The sequence below is a fragment of the Microtus oregoni genome, unplaced genomic scaffold, assembly GCF_018167655.1.
Source record: "Microtus oregoni isolate MIOR12 unplaced genomic scaffold, Mior012 000029F_ref0000214, whole genome shotgun sequence".
Classification (NCBI taxonomy): domain Eukaryota; kingdom Metazoa; phylum Chordata; class Mammalia; order Rodentia; family Cricetidae; genus Microtus; species Microtus oregoni.
In genome coordinates this window covers 31214955-31240421 of record NW_024543088.1, presented here as the reverse complement: position 1 = coordinate 31240421, position 25467 = coordinate 31214955, and the positions used below count along the sequence as shown (strand labels likewise).

The 25467-nt window shown below is 43.7% G+C and overlaps 1 protein-coding gene across 3 annotated transcripts; it reads right to left on the bottom strand.

Annotated features, from left to right (window-relative positions):
* Positions 1 to 1998: 1998 nt before the first annotated feature.
* On the bottom strand, positions 1999 to 23886 carry Plaat1 (phospholipase A and acyltransferase 1). Of its 3 annotated transcripts, none has more exons than XM_041677751.1 (5): positions 23789 to 23886; positions 16433 to 16519; positions 13804 to 13942; positions 10524 to 10789; positions 1999 to 3234 (listed from the first exon to the last, which is right to left on the bottom strand). In XM_041677751.1, the coding sequence occupies exons 3-5, from the start codon at positions 13940 to 13942 to the stop codon at positions 3136 to 3138; spliced, it is 504 nt and encodes a 167-aa protein (XP_041533685.1). In that variant the 5' UTR covers positions 16433 to 16519; positions 23789 to 23886; the 3' UTR covers positions 1999 to 3135. The 3 variants fall into 3 exon arrangements, with proteins under 3 accessions (XP_041533685.1, XP_041533684.1, XP_041533683.1); XM_041677750.1 differs by lacking the exon at positions 23789 to 23886 and adding an exon at positions 23224 to 23354; XM_041677749.1 differs by lacking the exon at positions 23789 to 23886 and adding an exon at positions 22742 to 23079.
* Positions 23887 to 25467: the final 1581 nt, after the last annotated feature.

Sequence of the window (25467 nt, the reverse complement as noted above, 5' to 3'; positions counted from 1 at the left end):
CTTCCATGTCATGACTGAGGACACAGTGTGGCCGGATGCTCCACACTTCTGCCCACATACCTTCCCATGTGATGGACTGAAATCCCTCCAAAACTTTGAGCCAAGGAAGCCCCTCTTTTCTTTAGTTGCTTCTGCCAGGTATTTAATAATGACAATGAGAGAAGTAACTGATACAGTGACTAGCAAAAAACAACAACATTAAAAGTCCTTTTAAAAAGATTTTAGGGATGGAGAGATGCTCAGCAGTTGAGCGCTGCTGAGGAGCACTTTGGAGGCCAGCAATCACACTGAGCAGTTAATAACCTCTTGTAGCTCCAGCTCCAGGGGGTTTAACTGAGGCTTCTTTTGGTCTCTGCAGATGCACGTGTGTGCACAACTGTACATAAAAGTCAAAATAAATCTGTCTTTAAAAGCACATTAGCTTATCATTTAAAAAAAAAACGTAAAGCATCCTTGAAGCTATAGAGGTGAAAGTTTCCTTTAGCTGACAGTCAGGCTCAGTAAATTGACTCTTGAAATGAACAGATTCAGTTGATATGGTGTGACATTTAGATAGCAGACTTTATTTGTTAAATGTATGCATTCAGTAAAATATAGGCTTTTCCTTCTCAGTCTTACCAACAACCTATCACCTGCTATAGGTGATCATTACATTTCATTTTTTGGAATGTGATAGAGTTGAACTTCCATTACAGACTGTTAAATGCATGCCAGTCACATATCATAGTGTAGGGAAAAAAGCTGGTCCAAACACAAGTCACATTAATCCCATGGGTAATGAGTACCTACAGGAAAGCAAAGCCAGCTACGTTGAGCTGCTCATCCTAAGACTGGCCATTTCCATGGCAAATTGAGACTGCTGAAGGAAATTAACCCATGAATTAAAAAGTGAATTTCTGACATTTTCTTTTAAAAAATGTGTTGCTTATCTTCTGGAGTGGAGATGTGTAAATGTCTCACAGTCATTCAGTCCCAAAGAAACACACAGAGGCTTATATTAATTATAAACTGTTTGGCCTATTAGCTCCGGCTTATTTTTGACCAGCTCTTACAACTTAAATTAACTCATAATGCTTATCTATGTTTAGCCATGTGGCTTAGTACCTTTTCTCAGTGAGGTATTCTCATCTTGTGTCCTCTACACCTGGCTGGTGACAGACTCTCTGCCTTTCCTCTTCCCTGAATTCTCCTAGTCTGGTTGTCCCACCTATACTTCCTGCACGGCTACTGGTCAATCACCATTTTATTAGACATATACAAGTGACAAATCTTTACAAGCGTACAAAGCATTATCCCACAGCAGAGATGACAGCCTTCTCTAGAAAGGCTTGACTTCAAGTCCCAAGAGGCTTTTGGTTGTGGATTCTACTACTCCCTCAAGTGTAATAATTCTGTCAAAGACAAATGCTCTGCTATGAGTTTGCTTTCCCTCCCTAAAGATCTTTTATTGAGAAGTTGGAATAGAAAGTAACCCAGTGGTTGCAGCTGGCCTCACCTTAACAGGACAATCCTAGGAAATGACACATGCTTTGCTAGTCAGGAACAGAGACCTGCACCCAGGATAAAAGTGATCTCATGCTTTCCCAAAAGACCAAGCAAAGAATGAGTTTAGGGGTTAGAATAAGAAGGGCCTGTTAAGGAAACTTAAAGAAGAGACAGAGGGTCTCTGGGGCTGGAATGGCAGCACACACTTCCTCTGTTAACCATTACTGTTGCCCACCTCCATTGGCTCGAGTGTTCCTAGCCCCAAGGTAAAACCAGTTTCATAGGTGTGAGGTTCCCATTGAGTCCCATGGAGTCACTTTACCGTATTCCAATCACATCCTATCCCCATGTTTACAGACATATTTTCCTTATTGACTGACATGCTTTTAATGAAGGTACAAACAGGCTGCCAGGCTGCCTGTGTAATGCTATGATGACCTGGCATCTTCTTCGTGTAGAAAGACTTACCTTCCACTTTTCCTGGACTTGCTGCTACCGAGAATTCCACAGGCATGGTATTTAAAGCTAGTTTAATTCAACACATAATCAATAAAACGAAAGCATAAAATAATGGGATTCCTTGGCTTACAGTAAAAGTCTTTAAAGGGATATGGGATTTTGTATCCCAAATATAGCACTTTACATCAGTATTAATGATCACTTGCCAAGGCTCAAAGATCAAGCCACTGAGCTACTATACAACCTAGAGGGAACAATTTAACTCAATAAAAATACAACCCATTGCCCATCACTGATTCCTGTCAAATAAGTAGATTCTAGGGAACCCACTGGGTCTGTAAGCATTACAGAAATCCAGGAGATAGCTTAATGGGGAAAGCATTTTACTCATAAGCCTGAAGCCCTGAGTTCAGATCCCCAGCTTCCATAGAAGCTTGGCTTGGTAGTGTACATCTGTAATTCCAGATCTCCTACACTGAAACAGGGGTAAAGACGAGAGACTTTAAGGAAGCTAATGGGCTAGGCAGCCTGTCCTAAGTTGTGAAGGGCAATATACCCTGTCTCAGAGAGCAAAGACTGGCACCCACGACTGTCGCCACACATGCACACCGTTTATAAGCACCCCAAACAACGCACACACAAAAGCCCTTCCAATTCTCTTCCTACATGCTCACACCTCCACAGGGATAGCAGTATAGGGGTATTATCAGATGCTTTGTCATTCAGAGATTCTCGAGTTGTTGCCTAACCAATACTAGAAATATCCACTTTCCTTTTTTTTTTTTTCTGACAAGAAAAGGAAAATGAATTTAGACGTTGGCCTTGACAGCTGTCTTTCAGAAGCATATGCAAATAACTTTCACCCCTCTGGCAAAATGGCTGTCCTTTGGGGAAAGCGAAACAATATTTACAGTGGAAGATAAAATGTGATCTTGGTTTTGTTAAGCTCCGCAACTGGCTCCATCAAGAGGCAACTGCTTTTTGTTCAAGCTGCGACAGCAAGTCTATACTAGTGGGGGGAAAAACTTTCCTTGTCTCAATGATAAGATTAAAATCAGCAAGCAATTTATTACAGAGTCTGCCATCTATCATGGGGACCGGGAGAAATTATGATGCGTTCAAAATAAGTATTCGCCCCAGAATTTCTTTCTCCTCACAGATTCCTTCAATTCCAATCTCTTCAGTAAATTGCTAATATTTTGTTCTTTGTTTCTTTGGAAACAAGCCGAGGAACGCGAAGATATCAATAGCAGCCGCCATCAATCCAATGGTGCTTATTGCTCGGTTGGCCTAAAAGGAAACAAGAAACAAAAGAAGGATTTTATTCTAAGGATGTTAGTGTTCCCTAAAAGCTTTACTTTGTTCCGTAAACCAAAGATCTATTTTAATGTGCAATGAATGTATTTAAAGTCCAGTGCCAAGGTAAAATAAGGAATGAATAAAATTATATATATTGTTTTGACACTAGGTTTTTCTGTACATATCTCTGGCTACCTTGGAGTTCACTCTATAGACCAGGCTGGCTTTGAACTCAGAGAGATCCACCTGCCTCCATCTCCCAAGTGCTGGGATTAAAGGTGTGCACCTCCCTGGCCTGGCTATAATTGTTTTAATTATTCAAAAGATACCAACATACATAGTTTTCTATTCCTGACCCTTATTAGACACTATTAGAGCACTTGGCAGTGTCTAAACTCGTCATGAACATGAGTCCTGGTTGCTCATCATAATCCCCTCGTGAGAGAGAAGAGTACTACGCTCTTCTGCAGAATCGGGAGGCTGTAAGAAAATGGTCCTTTTGTTCAAGATCATACTATCAAGTTTAGATGTAAGTCAAAACATCACAGATGCATGTTCTCCCTCCAGCAGCCTCTACACAGTACTAGAGTAAGGTGTGTGTGTGTGTGTGTGTGTGGTATATGCACGCACACTCGCACATGCAAGTGCGTGATGCCTATTCCTCCAATAGCCCAGGACCGTGATCTGAGCTAAATAGCTATAAGTTCCTTACTACATCTATTGGTAAACACATGTGCTGGTCAGTTTGTGTAAAGATGACACAATTGGAGTCGCCTGGAAAGAGGGGACATGGATAGAGGAATTGTCTCCATCAGATCGGCCTGTGGGTTTGGGGGGGGCACCGTCTTGATTAATGATTGATGTGGGAGTGATCAGCTGACTGTCAGCAGGTGTCCCCCTTGGGCAGGAGGTCCTGGGCTGTAAAGGAAAGCAAGGTGAGCTAGCCATGGAGAGTCAGCCAGGGTGTAGCATTCTTCTATGGCTTGACTCGGCACATGCATGAGTCCCTGCCCTACCTTCTTGTGATGATGAGTTGTCCCCTGTAAGCTGACCAAACCCTTTTCTTCGCCCTAACCTTAACACTAATCCTTAAATTGTACTTTGGGGCAGTGTTTTCTCCCAGGAAACTTAAGTATGCTTCAAGGTGAGTCAATATTAGTCAACTGTCATGGTTTTTGATATAGACAGAATTGGTTTTCACATAGACAGAATAAGCCATTCTCAAACTGAGTTGTCCATAAAAGAGTTCAGACATTCATGGCCATTACGGTATTAATCATCATCACGGTGAGGGCAACTAATGAATATTCATGGTTTCCATGGCACTTAGCTAATATTTGCCTTGCATCCTCATGGGCTTGAGAGCAGTTTCATGACTGAAAGGTCATGTTCAGATGCTTTGGAGTCATCACAGACCTAGAAGACAACATGCAGTCTCCAGAATTCAAGAGTCAGGGCTTTCAAATAAAGCAAAATACCTTTCTCAAATATCTGGGGACTGGTCTAACATCTGGAAACTCGGTCAAGGTCACAGTTGATAGCTCCCTCTGTCTAACCATTCTAAATGTAAGAGCCTCCACTTACCTATTCTGAAACTCTGTACTGTCTCCCTCACTGCTGCTTCCCTGTGGCAAACTGGCATGTGGAAGGCTCCCTGCGTTTACAGCACATGTCTCCTCTGTTCTGCTAGCCTGTGGTCAGAGGGGACTAAGCCAACAACTGGGACTCCTTGTCTTTCCTAGTCAGTTTAACTGCCAACTTGACACAGCTTGATCATCTCCCGAGGAGAGAGTGTCTATCAACAGATTGCCCAGACCGGATTGGCCCGTGGGCATGTCTGTGGGGTATTGATGTAGCAGGGCCCAGGCCATGGTGGGTGGTCCTATTCTCTGAGCAGGTGGTCATGGGATGCATAAGAAAGCTAGCTAGGTATAAACCAACCCACAAGCCAGGTATCAGGAATTGCTGTACTTTTTGGATGTGAACTAATTTCTTATATTTGAGATAACCTTGTGTGGAACAGCATGCAATGTAGCTACAAATATTCCCCATCCCACTGGTCCCCCCTGGACCGGGTTTTCTCCACCAGCTTTTATCTCACATCGATGCAGGACTGCCTTAAAAGCCAGATCAAAAGTACCTGCTTGATTTCCTGCCCTGACGTTCCTCAGTGTTGGACATCAACCTGTAAGCTAAGGCTTTCCTCCCCTAGGATGCTTCTGGCCATTAGAACAGAATGAAATTAAGACTTTGCCTCTGTCTAGTCCCCGGTTCATGGAGAGAAGAGTCAGGCAAACAACCTGGCCTTACCTGAAAAAAAGTTCATCTTCTTCTGTTGTTTCACTTTTACTTACTTGGGTGTTTTATGTTTATTTTTTCTAAAATTTATAATCATTACCTTAATTATTTGCCGAAAATATCAAAAGGTAACCATGCGGCATAGCCAGAGAAAGAGAGAGGGAAATAAATGTAGTGTATAGAAAACCTCCAAGGACAAGAAAGAGTGAGGCCAAAATCAAGGTTGTAAATCAGATCCTATCCTCATAACTCACAGAAAGTCTGACCCAGGGAAATGGGGGAAGGAACTGAAAAACATGAGCGCATGACAGGCATCAAATTGAGTCAAAGGACAGAGGGTTCCAACCCTGGGAAAATGGTAGCATCCTGGGATTGGAGTAACCTCCAGCAAGATGCAAACCAAACTGACTAGACATATTTCACCCTCTAGAAACCTGAGATACTGGAGAAACCTCATAAATATGAGGCATAGACAGGCAAAAATTGGGAACTTGGGGGTGGGGTGGGATGGGGATAAGGGGAAATGGGGAGAGAAAAGAGAGGATGGGGAGAGCTTTGGGGGAATGGGATGGTTGGGATAAAGGAAGGGTGGATATGGGAGCAGGAAAGTATATATCTTAATTAAGGGAACCATTTTAGGGTTGGCAAGAGACTTGACTATAGAGGGGTTCCCAGGTGTCCAGGGAGATGTCCCCAGCTAGTTCCTTGGGCAGCTGAGGAGAGGGAACCTGAAATGGCCCTATCCTATAGCCATACTGATGAATATCTTGCATATCACCATAGAACCTTCATCTGGCGATGGATGGAGATAGAGACAGAGACCCACATTGGAGCACCAGAATGAGCTCCCAAGGTCCAAATGAGGAGCAGAAGGAGGGAGAACATGAGCAAGGAAGTCAGGACTGCGAGGGGTGCACCCACCCACTGAGACAGTGGGGCTGATCTATTGGAAGCTCACCAAGGCCAGCTGGACTGGGACTGAAAAAGCATGGGATAAAACCGGACTCTCTGAACATGGCGGACAATGAGGGTTGATGAGAAGCCAAGGACAATGGCACTGGGTTTTGATGCTACTGCATGTACTGGCTTTGTGGGAGCCTAGCCTGTTTGGATGCTCACCTTCCTAGACCTGGATGGAGGGGGGAAGACCTTGGACTTCCCACAGGGCAGGGAACTCTGACTGCTCTTCAGATTGGAGAGGGAGGGGAAGAGAAGTGGGCGGAGGGGGAGGAAAATGGGAGATGGGGAGAATGCAGAAATTTTTCAATAAAAAAATATCTGAGGCATAGAGAAGGAATATACAACTTGATCACAGGACAGAGGCCATTATGACAAAGACCCTCCCAATAGTGTAGTGCATGTTTTCCCTCAAGTCCCAAATGCTCTTTTACTTCAAGTCTCATTCCAGATAGGAGAATCCCACGTAACCAGGACAATCTGTAGAAGTTACATAGCATGGGAGCTGACTTGCAGGATTTAAACATCTCACAGTGGTCCCGGTGGACCAACACATACGGGGACTTTTTACTTCGTGGCCTATTCAGGATTTTAAATTTATCAGCCTGACCCTGGAAACTAAGATTTTAAGGATTTTATGTCTGAGGTCATGATAAAGTCCTCATTCTGAGCATCTGGAACCCACTGAAACAGGCTGAATCTGAGGCTGTGTATCACATCAGCAGAGCGGGTCATACATGCCCGTAGGATTTATCTTGTCTGTTTTCTGAGACTCATTGACTCACTGATGCACTAAAGAACAGGCCTGATGTATTTACACATGACTTGTCTAGGCTTACGTAAGGGTGTGATCATCTTATATTGAGACAGACAATTTTAATGACTTATTTGAATTATAACAACAAAATGTTGCTTATAAAAAATTTGAAAAGTATTGGGAAAAAGCCATATTTTACAAAACATTTACAAAAGAGAAATTTGTTTAAAGACCATCCAAAATATACAAAGAAATGTTAAAAATCAATAGGAAAATGAAGAAACCAAAATTTGAATATAGACAAAATGATATGCAGCAATATATCACAATAGATACACATAGAGAAAATAAACACATGAAAAGGTACTCAATATCACATGCAGTTAGGAAACTGCAAATTAAGGCAATGAGATACAGACTACTTGCAGGTTTATCAGAATAGCTTAAATGATGTCACCAAACATGGACAAGGATATAACATAATGGAAAATGTCATTTAGTTCTCATAGGAATGCAAAAATAATACAACCACCAAAAGGCAAGACGTGACCTATCTCTAACTATGTGACATTCAACAAAGATAAAGACATGTACGCAATGAAAAAGAATCCAATAAAGCTGCCCAGGTCTAGGGTGATAGAGACATTGGTGGAGGAGGCGACATATGTGTGGGCATCAGCGAGACTGCTCTACAGCCAGGGATAATCTTGTAACTCTAAAAACTGTTCTAAAGATTGCCTGCTGATTTTGTACAACTACAGAAAACAGTGCCAAAGTTAAACAGGATCATAGTCTTTCTCCCCTTTTCATCATTTCTATGTATTTTTTTTTTAAAGAAAACATTTCTAAGTTCAAGGCCACTCAACAGTAAGGCTAGGTGGTACCAGAGGAAAGTAGCTCACCTCGGGACAGGCAGGTATAAAGGAAACATGGAAGAGGGTGGAGACAAGATGCCTCCTTCAGAGGCACCCTCCACATGCTTCTCCCAACGAGGCCCCACCTACTTTCCACCACCTCCCAATAATGCCATAGGAATCCATTGATTAGACAGTAGACTTTGATCTGATTGTTTCTCAAGACAAAGGTCACTAGCTGTGAAACATGCCACAGGAGCCGTTGGCGACATGCTATAAATCTAAAGCATAGCACACATGTACTGGACAAATGATTTGTAATACGGCTCAGCAAGCGGCTTCACATACCTCTATAATCCTTAAAAGGAAAGTAACTTGAGAGTGCAGTCAAAAGCAAGTACAGTGTGCTCGACGTCATCCAGCCAGTGACTACAGTTAGGACACTAGCTCCTGCCAGTAGCGTGGGGGCACTCAGGATACCCTTACTCCATTTTAACCAGTACCTGCTAGAGACAGCTTCCACTATTAGTTGAGGAAATGATTGCCCCAGGGTTTTGAGTCTTGGTATAAAAAGTAAACAGAGGGCAAATTTCAGACCAAATGCAAAGCAAGATGATTGTAATCTGTTCTTATTTAACCACATTTTCACATCACTGAAGCATTATTTACAGGTGAAGTGCTATAAACATTCATTTAATATGTACAGGTTGGTATTTTTGGAGGTAAGATTGCATCCGTAAATGTCATCATAATCAGGGCTACACAGTAATCTATTATCTCCACAGGTTTCTTATAGCTGTCTTCAATGATTCTGTTCTTTTGGTTTGGAATTTTAGTTGGTTGGTTGGTGGACTTATCTTTTTTTGACTCTGTTGTTGCTGCAAGAGTATTTAACCCTAAGAACTACCTTCTTGGCACAAATAAAAATAAAAAATAAATTTATAATAAAAGCATAGGCTTGTCAACCATAGAGACTATGTTACAGAGTAGATTTTGGAACTGATTTTTTTTTGATATAACAGAAATTTGTGTTATTTGACCACTACTCCTCCCTATTTGTAGAAATCACATGAATAAATATTATTGGTTAATGTAGTGAACAACTTAATCATTACCAAAGACCCCTTAGTCTGGTTCTGTCTCACCAACAGCAACCAGCTGAAGAATATGACACGCAAACCTTCCATGGGACACTATATATCCAAAGCATAACACATGCTTTATTAGGGTAAATAATACCACTTAGCTAGATAAGTGCCAATTAAACAGATGGAATCTGTTTCTTAACAACAGCACGAGTGTTCTCAACTTAAAGACATAGAGGAATTTAAGTGTGGCCTCTGTGTTGTGTTTCAAATATATATATATATATATAATTATAATTATAATTATCTGAATGAGCATTTATTGTTAATGTACTTCCTGATGGGAACACACAGCTAATGAGTTCTTTCCTAAGGAAAACACACACACCCTTTCATCATGCTCTGTCTCCTACTTTTCTGAACTTAGTTCTGAGAGGAAGTGAACCTCACTCTCTAGGACGTCGTTTAATAGCTAGTCCAAGACACAGGATGCCTTGAGTAAGCTGAGGTTATTAAAATGTGCTCAAGTTTTGGTATTGTACTTTGAGTCTTAATCTTCGTTTTAAGAAGCAACTTACTGGAGGTTAGTAGTCTTTCAACTCTTTGGGTCTTCTTTAAAGTTTAAAGCAAAATACACTTGTATGGGTTTGGGACAAAGAGTGCCTGCCTTTTACTCTTACGTCACCTCAATAATACTTGGGTCACACCCTCAGAGACGGAACTGCTCTGACCCGAGGACGGGCCTGGTAAAGGCGAGGGAGGTGAACGCTCTCTTTGCCGGGACTCTGCTACAATACTGCAAACCAGTACTGGAAATCCACAAGACTGCACATTACCCTGCAGTCAGTTAATACAGCAGAAGTGTTTAGAAGCTCAGGGATCAGATATCTACATCAAATCATATAAGGAAATAGGAGACGTTTACCAACCCATCAAGACATGTCACTGGTCACCACTATTCCTTACTGGAGAAGAATCTACAAATTAACCCCATTCACTTTCCTTTTGGCTACATTATTTTCAATATATGGAGTTGCTGATTTGAGATTGCTGTATGGGGAGTAATAGAGAAACTGTGTCTAAGAGGAGTCAATAAGATTGACAGGACTTGATTCTACTTCAAGTCCCTTCCAGACCAAATTTCAAGATGTACAGGTTTTAATCTGTCCACAAACTGTATTCTTAACAGAGTCCTCTTCCCTTCAGTCTTCCCACTTTCCACATTTACTTCTTGTTTGCCTTTTGGTGGAACCCTAAGAACTTTATCCTAGCAGGATTTTCTCAACATAAGAAGCTTCTCGTACCGCCTTAAAAAGAAAACAACCTCACCTGTTCTGACACTCCTTCTCCATAGCGGAGCAAGGTCACAAAATGCTCGCAGTTGTTGACCAGTAAGTCATAGGCCACCTCCTGCCCAATGGCGAACTCGGAGCGCTGCATCACTTCCTCCACGGGGAGAGGTTGGTGAGTTGTATCGTACTTGTTATTTATTCTGTAGGTGTCGTTTCCCACAACGTCCTTCAGAAGCTGCATTTTCACTAAGGCCTTGGTGCTGAACACAGACTTTGCGCTTGTAAAGGCTGAAGGAATGCCATCTGTAGGGAGAATGTCGGTCAGTGAGGCTAAGGGATCCAGTCCACAGAGATGACCAGTGTCATCTAGAATGCAGGAGATGCTGCGGAACTTAGACTGACCCCTGCTCCTCATGCAATGAACCCAAAGTGCCTGATCTCAGCTGTGCGCTCTGTGTTATTGATTGTTCTTGCTGTATGAGCAAGAAAAGAAATGGCAGGAAACTCCCTGCCTGGTCTTGGGGAGTACGTTCCCTAATGACTGGTATTATTATGAGAGAGCTTTGCAGACCGTTCTAGCAGGGTATGGATAAGATTATTGCCCAATTTGTCTATGGTGCCTGTTTCTTCTCAGCGTCTCAAGTCTTCCAGATCTCAGGGGTTAATTATGATGCTATGTTCACAAAACCACCTCCCTGCACACCCCACTTCTTTATACACCGGCTTTCTCCTGGGCTTTCATGAAAGTCCAGATTTCCTGCTGTAACACTTGCAGCCCTGTGAGGAAGCAGCTAAATTCCCACTTTTCTTCTGTCATTTCGTCTGACCAGCAAACTAACGTTCTAAACCCAAAGCTAACTTCAGTAGACACTGCACATAGATGGGGTCCCCTGCTATGTCTTCACTGCCTGCACAATCCTCCATGACTCTTTATCAGAGATATCTCTATTGGTAGGCATTCCCTACACGCCCAGGAAGCTTTGTATCCAATCCTGTCCTGTCCGTAACAGAGACTAAGATGATGCTTCACGGCTTGGTCTAGTGCCAAGACCTGGTCTCTCCCTTTATGTGCCTACATGCTGGGCATGGCCATCATATTCTTGGAATTACTGGTCTCCCCAACAGAACAGCAGGCATCAGTTAATACGGTAGACGTTCACCAAGTACGGGAACAGATGTTGCATACACAAATGCACATAGAATTCTTTGTAAGTGGGGTATGATGTCACATATTGTACTTGAATTAGAAATTTTTAAATTCTATATTAAGACTATTTCTTAAGTAGTTAAACAAAGCAAGGGATAAAACTGGACTCGCTGAACATAGCAGACAATGAGGACTACTGAGAACTCAAGAACAATGGCAATGGGGTTTCTGATCCTATTGCACGTACTGGCTTTGTGGGAGCCTAGGCAGTTTGGATGCTCACCTTACTAGACCTGGATGGAGGTGGGTGGTCCTTGGACTTCCCACAGGGCAGGGAACCCTGATTGCTCTTTGGGCTGATGAGGGAGGGGGACTTGATCGGGGTAGGGAGAGGGAAATGGGAGGCGGTGGCGGGGAGGAGGCAGAAATCTTTAATAGATAAATAAATAAATAATAAAATAAAAATAAGTCTAAAAATGTGCTTTTAAAATGGCTATTATAGTGACTTTAGTACCCAGTCCACCATTGCCTGTTTCTTCCCCCAGATGACTATCAGAGCCAATCACTGTACTACATCATATTTTCCAGAAATGGCATTGCGGCTCACAATGGACCAATTAAGAGTCATTCTCCATGATTTCTAAACTCCAACAAACAGAGAACAGATTAGCTCTTTCCTGTTGAGTCAGAAACTCTAAGTACACGAGTCTCGGTTTGTGACAAAATCAGGGGAATGATGCCACCATCCAGGAAAGGGAAGCGACTCCCAAATCTGAAGGTCTTAATGTACTGTTGTCATTCCTAGACACACCTAGATTCCTGGAAACTTCTCAGGCCAGCTCCACCCTTTCTGACATCTCCTCCCAGGAAGCCATGGACTTGTCTCTTGGCTTGCTTGCTTAGGCTAGTGATAGCCTTATTTCTGTTACATACATTAGAGAATTCTAACAAACACAGTTACCTAATATTACCCAGCAGCTAACTCCTAATGTGCTCAGCCAGTCCCCCTCTCCCATGGAAAATTAAGCTTTTGTCTCGTTTTTAAACCATTAAAAATGAAATTTGTCCACAGGTCTAAATGTTTCCCCAGACTCCCGTAAGCAAAATTAGATACAGAGCTTAAGACATCTTCTAAGACTCTTAACGCATACTGCTCAGCTGTCTTGTGGATGGAACGCTCTCTGTTTCCATCGATACACTTGTACTAATTTCACTGTCTCCGTCTCCACCGGGTGCTGTCATTTTATCCCTTTCTAATGAGATGGGCACAAAATCAGTCAGTGTCTTTGTCTCTAACCTGCAGGTGAACACAAAGTTGAAATTTCTGTTCTCTTCTTTTGTCAAGTGTTTCCAAACTTGCCTAATTGTGGCTTGGGATCATGGTGATCCCTGTCTCTCCTCAGAGGCACCAATTTCCCAGGTACGCCGGGAACTACTTTTCTCATCTCTTTGAAGCTTCACTTCCCTGCCTGCTTCCTTGCAGAAGTCTCCTAATTGCAGCACCCCTCCCCCACCCTACCTCCCATCTTCCCATATTCAGCGCTTCATAAACCACCTTCTCCATTTATTTTTCCACAACCTTCTTAACACGTCTATAATTTGCTCTTGCTCTCCCCCTCTGTCTGTGAAAATGTGAGCACCGCCTTGGAGCTGTCTATTCAACTGTGTAGCCCCGGTGCCTACACTGGCATTCGGCACATACTATACAACCTATTAATAGCTGCCAGGTTAATTGAAACCACCACTTGTGTGAGACATAAGGGCATAGAACTTAGCTACATTTGCGGCCAATGTCATCCTCAGTCATTTATTTGTAAGTAGGATTTTTTTTAAATATAGGGGTTTCTTTTAATTTTGTGTAATTTAGTCTGTGGCTTTTTTTTTTTGAGACAGGATTTATCTGTGTAGCTTTGGAGGCTGTCCTGGCCCTCGAACTCACAGAAATCCACTTGCCTCTGCCCCCTGAGTGCTGGGATTAAAGGCGTGCTCCACCACTGCCTGGCTATATATCAGTGGAATCTTTTAAATGATGTCTTGGTCTTTGAATATCATTTTCAAAATTCATTGGACTTAGTTTCTATATTTTAACTGCTTTATGATTTTGTTCATGATCCCTTTTCATTTCAAAACAACCACAAAGCTCCCAGAGGCCCCTAGGAATAAATCTTACCGATAGGTGCAATGTTGATAACATAACCATCACCCAAGTACAGCGCCCAGTGCTGATAGCCAGGGCGGAACACTTCAATCAAGTCTCCTGGGCGAGGGTTGTGAGGACGGGCCAGGCTGAAGCAGTCACTAAACTCCATCTGCAAAGACAGGCACAGAAATGGTCTTGCTAGTACAACTCACAGAAAGAGAGTCCAAGGAAGCCTCCCACTTTAGCAGAGGGACACGGAAATTCCGGAGATGACCTCCCAGGGGAATGACTAAGACTCACAGCGCGTTTTCTTTGGATGATTCTGTCTGTGCTAGCATGCAAACACAAATGAGCTCTTACCTAGTTCTCTGCAACAATGCTTCCTTACCATGACCATTCTTTAAGTCTAGAATTCACGGTTTGTAGAACTTCCCTCTACATAAAATTTCAGTAGTATTAAGTATGGAAGCATGCCTTCTTTGGAGCAGGAAGGAACAATAAAGAGAAAGCCAATGTATGTTTGTTTTGTATGTAAATGTACTAAAAATACTAGAAAGTATTAGTCTGCTCTTGCTTTCTTTGTGTAAAGAAGTCAGAGGTCAAGAGTCTAAGATTAGAATTCTTTCAGGGGGCTACATGCTGCACAATACAACTAAGAATCAGGGGTGTGGGTGGATGCTGTGCACTGTGAACATTAAAATATGTAAGAGCTATCTTGTACCACAAAACTCACTCTGCCATTTATTTTAAGCAGGGACAAGTTACAAGCCAGATGGATGTCAAGCCAGACATTCAGGTGCAGTGCAGGCTCTGGAACACTTCTTCCAAGTTCAGAATGTGCTCTGTACGGTAGCGTGTTTAAGACTCTCGCTTCCACCCGCGACATCTTTTTGTCACTGTAACCATGACAACTCGCCCCACCCCATCCCTTGCTGCTTCACTTGTGATTCCAGAGACAGTGCAAGGTGGTCTGCCGCAGAGCAGCCAGTTTGCAAAGTGGAGAAGCTCACTGCATTGATGAACACGGCCTGGAATGTCCAAGGTGGCAGCACTCTCTCCTTCTAAATCAATACCCGTTAGAAGGCACATAGGATCTAACAGCTGGCTTCTGTAGAGGTTACACTTTCTGTGCACTCACAGAAATAGAATGAGTCAGCAAGAGGAAGCCGTGTGCGTATCCACAATCAAAGGAAGAATACGTGTGCCATATGCATGCTTAGCCTCTACCCGACAATGATGCTCCTCACAGTTCCCCCCTTGTGCAGCTCTGCAGGCTCCCCACCAAAGAAATGCAAGTGCCAGGGACTCCAAACTCACCTAAATTATGATTGTAATAGCATAGGCTAAGGACTTGGGAATACACTCTTCCTTCCTTTCTCTCTCTCTCTCTCCCTTCCTTCCTTTCTGTCTGTCTTTCATGGCTCTCTAGAAGTCTGATGTTTTTTCCAGCAACAGTTAACATTTGGAGGGTGTTTCCCTGAGTATGTGCATGCTGTCTGTTGACGTCTTCACTCACCGCATTGTCACAGAAACACAGCCACATGTAATAGTCCTTCTGTTGAGAAATAACTACTAGGGCATTATATGAAGCATTAAGTCTAGCCATCCTCTCAATTTTTTTGCGCCTTATTTAATTTGGAAGTTCACAATTTGGTCACTACTAGGAAAAACAGGTGCTAGACTATGATATAAACAAACATTTTCCATGAGTACAAATCAGCAAACCCCCAACAGCTGCGGAAATCAAAGCCTATTCTAGCCAAGTGTCTATTAATAACTACCATTAATAATTAAATATCCCCGTTTGAACGGTGGAGACTTGGAAATGTAGCAAGCTTTACAAAACGTCATCTCAATGAACCCTATCGAACTGAAAAACCTTCATTTCTATTTGAGTTTATTATGCTATTAGCCCATTTTACAGATAAAAGGCTGTCTTTTCAACTCCAACTTTTTGATAAAACTCCCTGAATTCTACTTGCCACATGCAGGTTCTGCTACTATACAGGTCACTCAGGCAGAGCCTCAGTTGCCTCATTTAGAAGGCAGGCATATGGATCTCTGAGTTAGCCTGGTCCACAGAGTAAGTTCCAGGACAGCCGGGGCTATACAGAGAAACCCTGTCTTGAAAAACCAAACAACAACAACACAAACTGCCACCACAACAAAGATGAACATAACAAGTAGAATGACTTATTTATCTCAAAAAACTGTGGAAAGTATCCTTTGTGAATGGACTACATACTCTTAAAAACACCTTGAGAAAACCGGCAGAAACTACACAGGTAGGCAATACATACTGTTGTCTGCTTTATACTGGACAATGTTTCATACGTGACTTGGTCCCTGTTCTGTCTCTGAGACATGTTATATGACTTTATGGAATGGGTGACTTCATGGTAGAGCTTTATTATCTAATGTTCTTCATTCTCTGACATATGGTCTGAAACCTGACTTATAAAGTACAAGCGGATTACTACACAAAGCTTATCATAATTAATAAAAACAGATGGCAGACCAACAAGCAAACCATGGAAGTAAACCTCCAGAAGCTAAGAGAAGAATCCTCACATGTGAGGGGCGTGTGAGTTCGTACACTGACCTCTGACATATCCTAGCAAGTGGGTGCGGGCTGGAACCTCAGGTACTATTAGCTTACCGTTTTCCTAAATGTGCCTTCTGGGATCGCAGAACTTCAGTGTAGCTGAAATAACAGCTCGCAGGTCCAGGTTCAAAGCCGTTGTTTCTTCAAATAAAGAAAAGTGAACTCAGCAAAAAGTTTCAACTGATGAGAATTAGCTGTGGTCTCACAACAGATTTTCAGCAATTGGTGCTGGGGTAATTGAGGTATCTCCAGTGGAAGCTAGCCCACCACCACTAATAGACTTCAGCTTAGATCTCATGTCTCTCTCTCTCTCTCTCTCTCTCTCTCTCTCTCTCTCTCACACACACACACACACACACACACACACACACACACGGAAAAAAAGCCTTGGTGTTAAAAGCTGGTAGAGTACTTATATTTACTCTCAAAAGTATGATCCATAGAAGGAAAACTCAATAAACTGTTTATCCTCAAAATTAAAAATATTCACAGTGCAAAAGTGAAGACAGCATCAAGAACACATGTAGACCTCCCAGGATGCAGCTGGAGAGGTGGCTCAGTGGTTTCAGAGAAAGGGCTGCTTGGAGAAGCCTGAGTTCAGTTCCTAATATCCTCATCAGATGACTCAGAACCGCCTGTAACCCCAGCTCCAAGTTATCTGATGCCCTCTTCTGGCCTCTGTGGACAGTGCACTCATGGGCATAAACCCATCCCCACCTCTTCACACACATAATTAAGAGTAATAAATGAACAAACAAATTTCTCAAAATTCAACAGTGGAAAGGCAAACAGTTCAATTAGGATGTAAGCAGAAGAAACGAAGGCACCTTTCATATTTCAGAAATTAAAGAGATTTTAAACAAGCCGTATTCATCACTAGCCATCAGAGAAATACACATTACTGCTACAATGGAGCGTTACTCCATGTCCCCCAGCACAGCTCAAATGGAAGAGAGAGGTAATGTCGAACTCTGGCAAAGACGAGGAGCCACTGGCTCAGTGGTTCATTGCCAGGGGGAAGACAAAATGATCCAGGGACACTGGAAACAGATGACCCATGGCTTTACGTTTTTACCTTGTTACCAAGATATGATCCAGCAATTTTATATTTAAGCATCTACCTCAAGGGACGAAGTCAAAGAAGACTTATGTTGAACAAAACTAGTATGCAAATATTTACAGTGGCTTTATTCCTAATAGCTTCAAACAGCTCCGCTGACCTTCAGTGGGTGAATGGCAACCAACATTCAAGATGGCTGAATAGAAATGCTTACTACGTGGGGCTGGAGAAATGGCTTTGGTTAAGAGCACTTGATGCTCTGAAAAAGACCTGGGTTTGGTTCCCAGAACATGCATCAGGCAGCTCACTGTGACTTCAGTCCCAGGACATTGTCATAGGCCTATACCGTCACACAGGTACACAGGTACACACACACACACACACACACACACACACACACACACACACACAGAGGCTTAAATTTAAAAAGTAAATTAATAAGTAATTTTAAAAGTAAGAGTGTCTTATAAAATAAATCAGAGGAAATGCCCAGTATTCACCCCCCTTTCACAAAGAACAACTTGAGTAACCCATGCAGAGCTTCACTGAGAGGCCAACGGCTACCAGAGAGTACTGGGAATCCTCAGGACTGAGGGTGCAGTCTAGTACAATTCAGACACATGGGGCCATAATAAGATGATGGGGAATATCATTTGAAGGTGTGTTGCTTTTGTTTACACTGCTTTTGTTTAATTCTGTGAGATTGTGATTCTTTACACATCTTTTGGATGTGTCCAAAAACATCCCATAATAGTCTAATAAAGCGCTGAATGGCCAACGGCAAAGCAAGTGCGAGGCTAGGCAGGGTTGGCAGGCAGAGAGGATAAATAAGAGGGGAAACAAGGGAGAAGAAAAGTAAGGGAACAAGGAGAGGAGGACACCCGAGGCCAGACAGCAAGCCATGGAGAAAGAAATAAAGAAAGGTATACAGAAACAGAGAAAGATAAAAGCCCAGAGACAAAAGGTGGTTGGGATAATTTAAGAAAATCTGACTAGAAACAAGCCAAGCTAAAGTCAGGCATTCATAACTAAGAATAGGCCTCCACGTGAGTGATTTATTTGGGAACTGGGTGGTGCCCCCCCCCAAAAGTCAAAAAACCCAAGAGAGTAAAACATCAACAACAGTAAGAGGAACAAAATACCCCAGATTCTGCCACCCCAACTCTACAGAATGGGTAAGGGAGTGTTCCTTTTGGAGGAGTGATGTAAAAGACAGTGTTCTAGGAGGTTCCATCCATGTGCAGGCTGATAATCCTAGCTACCGAATAATCAGTTTGCAGCCCATTTAGATTAGTAGCCCAAGTGCTGCACAGAAGCCTGGCTTTGGAAATGGATCTCACATGGCCCTAAGGAAGGCCCAGGGTAGGGTAGCCACCACCTATCTTGAAAAGTGAGCTGATGTTTTCAGGAATTGAAACACTCCTGCATACTTTCTTCTCCTGTATTATACAACCACTCCCCAGCACTGGCTTGGCAGATAGCTGCCCCTTGAACCCAACATAGCATAGCAGGGGAACTGTGGCTAAACCTATTGGATGCTCACCCTGCTCTGTACAGGTTGGGAGCCATAACCAGAGGAGATTGGAAGGTGCTGCCTCTGAACACCTGGAGACCAGCATATTTGTTCTCTGAGGATATAGTTAGCCATGTATGGACGAGGGCCAGTGTCAGGATTGAAGGGAGATGTCACACAGTACCTAAGGCCCTTTCCCCAAGACTTGTATTCATGCACCTCTTATGAATAATGTGGGGAGTGAATCTCCATGATTCTCAAGCATACAGGGGCCTGGGAAATCCCATAGGTCCAGGTCCTTCCTGCCTCAGTCATACACAGTCAAATAGAACCTCTTGAGAGAAATGTGGCTCAACTCTGCCCCTCGTCTCACTTATTGGCAGGGAAAGTAATTGAAGCAGCAGAGAGAAACACTGGAGTTCTTACTACCCCACTCTGCCTGGCTGCCATCTGGTCAATTCTGACTTTAATGCTATTCAGACTGGGCAGGAGCACCCCAACAGAAGTCCAATGGACCCCACTGTAAGAATCCTGGCTCCTTGCCAGTGGCAGAAGATCAATAGTTGTATGGAAACATCAACACCTGATGGGGCCACCAAGAAAATAGTAGAAGTAGATCTACACAGGACTGTGCCCTGGCCTCTGCTATCGATGCTACCCCCCTCAGAACTGTCAAAGTATCTCTGCCCTCAGGGCACATAGGGAGAATGGGTCTAAGACTCTGCTTCACTCTGTATTGTGCCTAAACTCTTAAGCCATAGTCATGGAAGTTATCGTGAAACTACACCACAATACTCTAATCAAATCAGCTAGAATCAAAGTCAACGCTGCAGAACAAACCGACACTCCAAGACACAACTTCAGAAGAAAGCCACTAACCAAAGTCACCCCTGAAAGGTGGTAGAGGCATCTGACCCAGCAAACGTGCAAATCTCAATGTAGGAGCACAAATATATGAAAAGGGAGTAATACAATATCTCCTAAAGAATGTGGTAATTCTCTAGCAACAGATTCCTAAGAAATTAAAGTGGATGGAATCTCAAGGAATGATTATAAGATAATCAAAACGAGATCCTGAATAATACAGATTAACAGCTAAATGAAATTAGGCAGACAACTTAGGATATAAATGAGAATTCTGCAGGGAGAACCAGACAGAAACGTTGGAAAGAAGGAAGCCAATGCATCAAATAAAATATATAACCCTTGAAAGCCTCAACAACTGACTAGACATGGTGGAAGAAATAGTATGTGAATTTCAAGGCTATCTATCTGTATCTGTATCTATATCTGTCTCTGTCTATCTGTATCATCTATATATCAGATGGAATACCAGAAAAGATTAAAAGTAAAGGCACTGAAAATCTGTCCAATGAAATAATTTCTGAGAGCATCCCTAAATCTCACATTCATGTATAGGAGGTTTATCTAAAAATCAACTCAAAGTAGGTCGAAGACCTAATAGCAAACCAGAAACTCTAGACGTCATAGAAGAAAACACAGGAGGTAACTCAATATGTAAACATGGCTAATGATTTTCTGGATGGGACTGCCCGAAGCATAGTAAACAACAAAAATATAGACAAGTGAGATTACACAGAACTAAACCTTTCCAAACACTAAGTTAAGCATGCAGTGGCATGGAAAGACAGCCCACAGCATGGAGAGGATATCTGTAAACTATATGTTTGGCAAGGAAGGGCTGTCATCCAGGATATATAAGGGATTTCAAAAACACAGTCCAAGAAAAAATAAATAAATGAAATAAGCCAGACATAAAAAAGGCAAGTTCTGCATATTCTTTTTCATGCTGATGCTTGAAAAGTCTATTTGAAAGCAGAGTAATGATCGGAACTCACTGGTACCGGAGGAAGTGGCTGACCTTAACTGGTGTATACTCTACACATATATAGAAATATAATACTTTTAATATGTACAACTAATACTTGTCAACAAAACCTGAATTAACCTCCAGAGACTTATGCCGAGTGGAAAAAAATAAAAATACAATATACAAAACAATATCAGAAGGTTGCATTCTTTGTGTCCACTCCGTAACGTTCTCGAAATGACAACGTTAAAAACTTAGGGGATAAATGGTGGTTCTTGGGGTTTAAGGAAATGATGCGAGGGAAAGCGGTGGGACTATAAGATGGCTGCCGAAGAACTGGGATGGTGACAGCGTTCGGGAGACCAGCTGAGTTCATGCCAGGCCTGAAGTCACGCAGGCAGGGTGTGACAACTCTGAAATTCAATTTCAAGTCTGTTTTCCTATGCCAATTTCATGCTCTTTTACACCATCGAATATAATTAATAATTAATCAGAGGAAATGTTGCTAAAAAAAAAAATCACTGCAACTTTCCTACCTCTCAGAGGTTCATTGCAGGGAGAAGGTTCAAAAGCACAAAGACATATGAACCAAGGGAGCCTTGCTGGGAGTCCCTTTGTCTCTTCTGCCCTGGAAGCCTTTCCGGGTGATGCTAACCATCTCTGTGGTTTCCAGGATCAGACCTTAGGCAAGGGGCTATGAAGATTTACTCAACAGCTCCCTTGAACAGAACCATGGGGTGTATAATGAAGACTGACTTGAACATAGGCACTCAATCTTGGACAAGGGATTTAGTTTTCAGTTACGAAAACGGGCTGCTCTGTTTAGTGCACAATGTCAGATATATCTGGGGACACATCAAAAAAAAAAAAAAACAAGTGCCCTGTGCAGAGACGGGTATAGGGACATTTCACGAGTGCTGTTCAGATGTCTGCAAGGCTGTCTGTTTTGTCGGATGGATCCCCAAGAGAACTTCCAAGAATGTTACCGAAGTGGGAAACGCCATCACTCCCTTTCCACTGGCTTCCCAGTCTCCAAGAGATTCCCAGTTCGATTCGGATGGTTTCCCAGTTCCATCCACAGCAGCGCCACACTGGGAGGCTTCTGTGAAGAGGTGTGTCTAGAATGCCTTACACTCAGACCTTGGGGAAGCACGGATCCTTAAACCAGCATTTAACCTGCACCTGACAGGTTTCATTTGGAGACAGGTTCATCCCAAACCATTCTTCAGGCATAGCACAGCCACACTGGGCTTTGAATCTTCCTAGGCTCCCTAGTGCTGCCTCCATAGTAATCTTGGCCTCTTCCCTTTAACTAGATCCAGTCAGGATGCATCTTCTGACGCCTTCCCCTGCCCCCATCATCTATCAGCGTGCCATAATGATACCTCCTGAATTTCCCTGGTACACTCTATTTTTTCCACCTCATCCACCCCCTTCCTGAACCTGCCTTTGTAACTGTTGTCTAGGGACCTTCTCTGCTTTCCTTTACTGAGGGCTGATTCTTGTTTATCTCTAGAGGTTCAGTTTCTAGAACAGTGCCCGGCACAAATACCCACCTAGTAAATGAAAAAAGGAACTGAGAACTCGAGACCTATTCACGTTTTTCCAGAACCTGAGTTATAATCATAGTAGTAAATGCCAAAGAATAATATCACCGACGGTTCCAAGACCTAAGACAATACTGTGACCTATTTGTCGTCACTGTCACTACCGAGGTGAGAAGAGAGCTGAGAAATCGGTCCTGCCAAGCGGTTTGAGTTTTCAATTTCTGTTCTGCCTCTCAACAGTTTTCCCGACTTGGAAGCAGGTCTCTTTTATCCCCCTGCTTCCCATTTATAAAAAGCAGAGACTGGATGCGGGACGTCAGGTGCTCTCTCCCCTCTGAACTTTCCTAGGGATCTAGGGTCTAAACAAGGTTGCTTAGCGCCTAGAGCGCCTCCCTCCCCTCCCCCAACGCACCTCCCTGCTCAAGCTGGCTTGTGTTGTGGCCCTGGAGGCAGCGGCGGGCTTCCCGGGCTCTCCCAGGCCTCGCTGCGGAGCCACTAGCAGCCCCTGGGCGACTTCATCCGCACCACCCGAGGCCAAGGCCACCGCCTAGGCCACAGTCGCCCTCCCGCAGCGTCAACGCCAGCGCCTGCGCCAACCCCTGCTCCCTCCGCGGGTTCCTGGCGCGCGCCTGCTCGGCTCCTGCATTGCACCGCGGGTCTTAGGCTCCCAGTGCCAGGTCTTCCGCGCTCGCCCCAATCCTGAGCCCTTCCCAGATTCCCTGCACAGGACACAAGTCTGGGATCCCCGGATTTTCCGTGCACACCGCAGGCCAGAAATCCCCAGATCCTCCGTGTATACCGCAGGCCCGGACTCTCAAAATCCTCGGCATACACTGAAGCTCTGGGCTGCCAATCCCTTCTGCTAGTCGTCCCCTCACGCCCACCTGCTCCTACCTCGATGCCCGCCTGCCAAACACGGTGGGCCCTCCAAGCCAGCTGGAGCAGACACACAAACCTGCTCACAGATCAGCCCCAGCCTGGTGCCTGCTTGGTTTCAGCCTCTCAGCAACCAGGACCTTCCTGTGACAAACTTTTGTGCTATCAAGCTCTGGCCTTGCTGGGTGTTACAGTTTTAAGGATGATATGTCGTGTGGAGCCCGGAAATGTTTGGGTCTAGTTATTTTAGATACAAGGGATACAGGGACAGAGCTGGACAAGGATTCCTTTTGGGCCAAAGGTTTGTCCTCTCTGCCTGCATCCTAAAGAAATGTCCAGATCTGTGACTCAACAAAGAGTGGGTTACTGTAGGAATATCCGTGACTCATACACACCTGCATGCATGCACCCAAAGCAGTCTTACTTGAACTGACCTTGAGACCAGAGGCCAGCAAGGACAGGCTAGCCATGACCCTACCCACATGTCAAAAGCAACTTCATTGTGAGAAGAGAAGGAGAAAGGGGAAAAGGGGGTCCTCCATCCCCTAGACCTTGGGTACTGCTTTCCCAAGTGGGAAATTACCTGGCTTGGGATGGGATGGGACTGGCCTTCATTAAGGACAAGAGGCATCTTCCTCTGCCCCGAAGATGTCCTGGATCTCAACAGAAGAGGTCCCTTACTCAGTTTGACTTCTGCCTTCCTAGGCCAGGCAGAGCAGGCAGGACCAGACTTCAAGAAAAACAGTCATTGAGGCTAAAAATATACCTGTGGATGACAAGGATCTCCCTCCCCTCCCCCGTGCTGGCTTAAAAGACTGCAGGGAAACTCCAGCCAAGAGGGGAGGGGCAGACTGCTCTCTGAGCTTTTCTGACAGCTGCGCAGGACTTTGCTTAAAACGAGGCATAGCCGAGATTTTTGCACTGGTGTACACGGAACTTCAACCCAAAGACACCCCCAAACATGCAAAGCTTATTAGCTGCTGGCCTCCATGTTGGTCACACGGGAGAACTATCTAGGAGTCAGCTGCTCGGTCATTAAGGGATCAGGTTCTGTTTAGATGGCTGTGGGTCAGTCTCCTGGACCTGCTGCTCAGGGTTAGCTGTGACACCTTCTAAACAGAGTGCATAGAAACTCATCCTTAAAGAGGCATCTGGGACCTTCAAGTGGCGACGGGGAAAATGAGAGTCTGTGAGAGACAGAAGGTGTGCGCTTCGTGAGTTAGTGTTTTTCTTCCTAGGCTCCATTTTAGTTATGAACTGAATCAGATATGCCCTTTGGGATCTCTTCCTTAGCCGTTCCAATTGAGCCATCACAGAAGGAGGCGGTGTAAGATTTTATACAGGAGAGTTAGCGTGCGCATTTATAAAGCCGTCCTGCTTATGAGCTAAATTTATGACGTTTGCCAGGTTAATCTGTTTTCTCTAATCGGACACTTAATCATCCAACCTCCTCTCGGCATTACGGATTCATGAATGTCAGCGGAGGAGAGGTGCTCAGTCAGGGCAAGATGATAAATGATCGTTTCATTTTGGGGGTATTTGTGACTTAAATGCCTCATAATAGAATTAAGATGAAATAAATCTTGTAATTCCAGTTCTAGATCCCTGCCAGGTGTGGAGAAGATGCATCTGACCGAAAACAAATGCAATTCTACCACGGCACGAAATTTACAGGAGAGAGAAAGCTTTGTGTGCAAGACGGAGTTCTTCCTTCTCTCTGTAGATGGGAGAGACTTGGTCATTCCCTGGCACTCTATGCGTGGACAGCACAGAATTACCATTCCTGTTCAGAAACGATGACACCAGACCATGAAAGGCAACACTTGTATACATGGAGAGTTATCCTGGGACCAGAAAAGCTGTGCACAGTACAGATGGGCCCAGATGTTATTTTTCTCATTTTTTTTCCTGGTTTTTGTTTTTTCCGTTAGAGTCAGAGCCTATTTGGGTTATAAGGTTTGAAGCATTGAAATAACCATAGGGGACACAGTTTAGTCACATCTTTTATTAAATAAATGCCAAGTCCTTGTCTAAGCAACAGCTCTGGGAGAACACAAGAGCTGTCCTTTGTCTTTTTACCAGATGGAGACAAAAAGCAATAACATCTGTAGCATTAGATGGAAGCCCCCCAACCAAGCATACATGTACACATTTGTGTGTGTGTGAGTGCGTGTGTATGTGTTTCTTACACTTAACAAAATAATCCCATTTGCACCTCTATCTCCTTGGTTCCTGGCTGTTGCTGAGAGGCCTGAGACATGG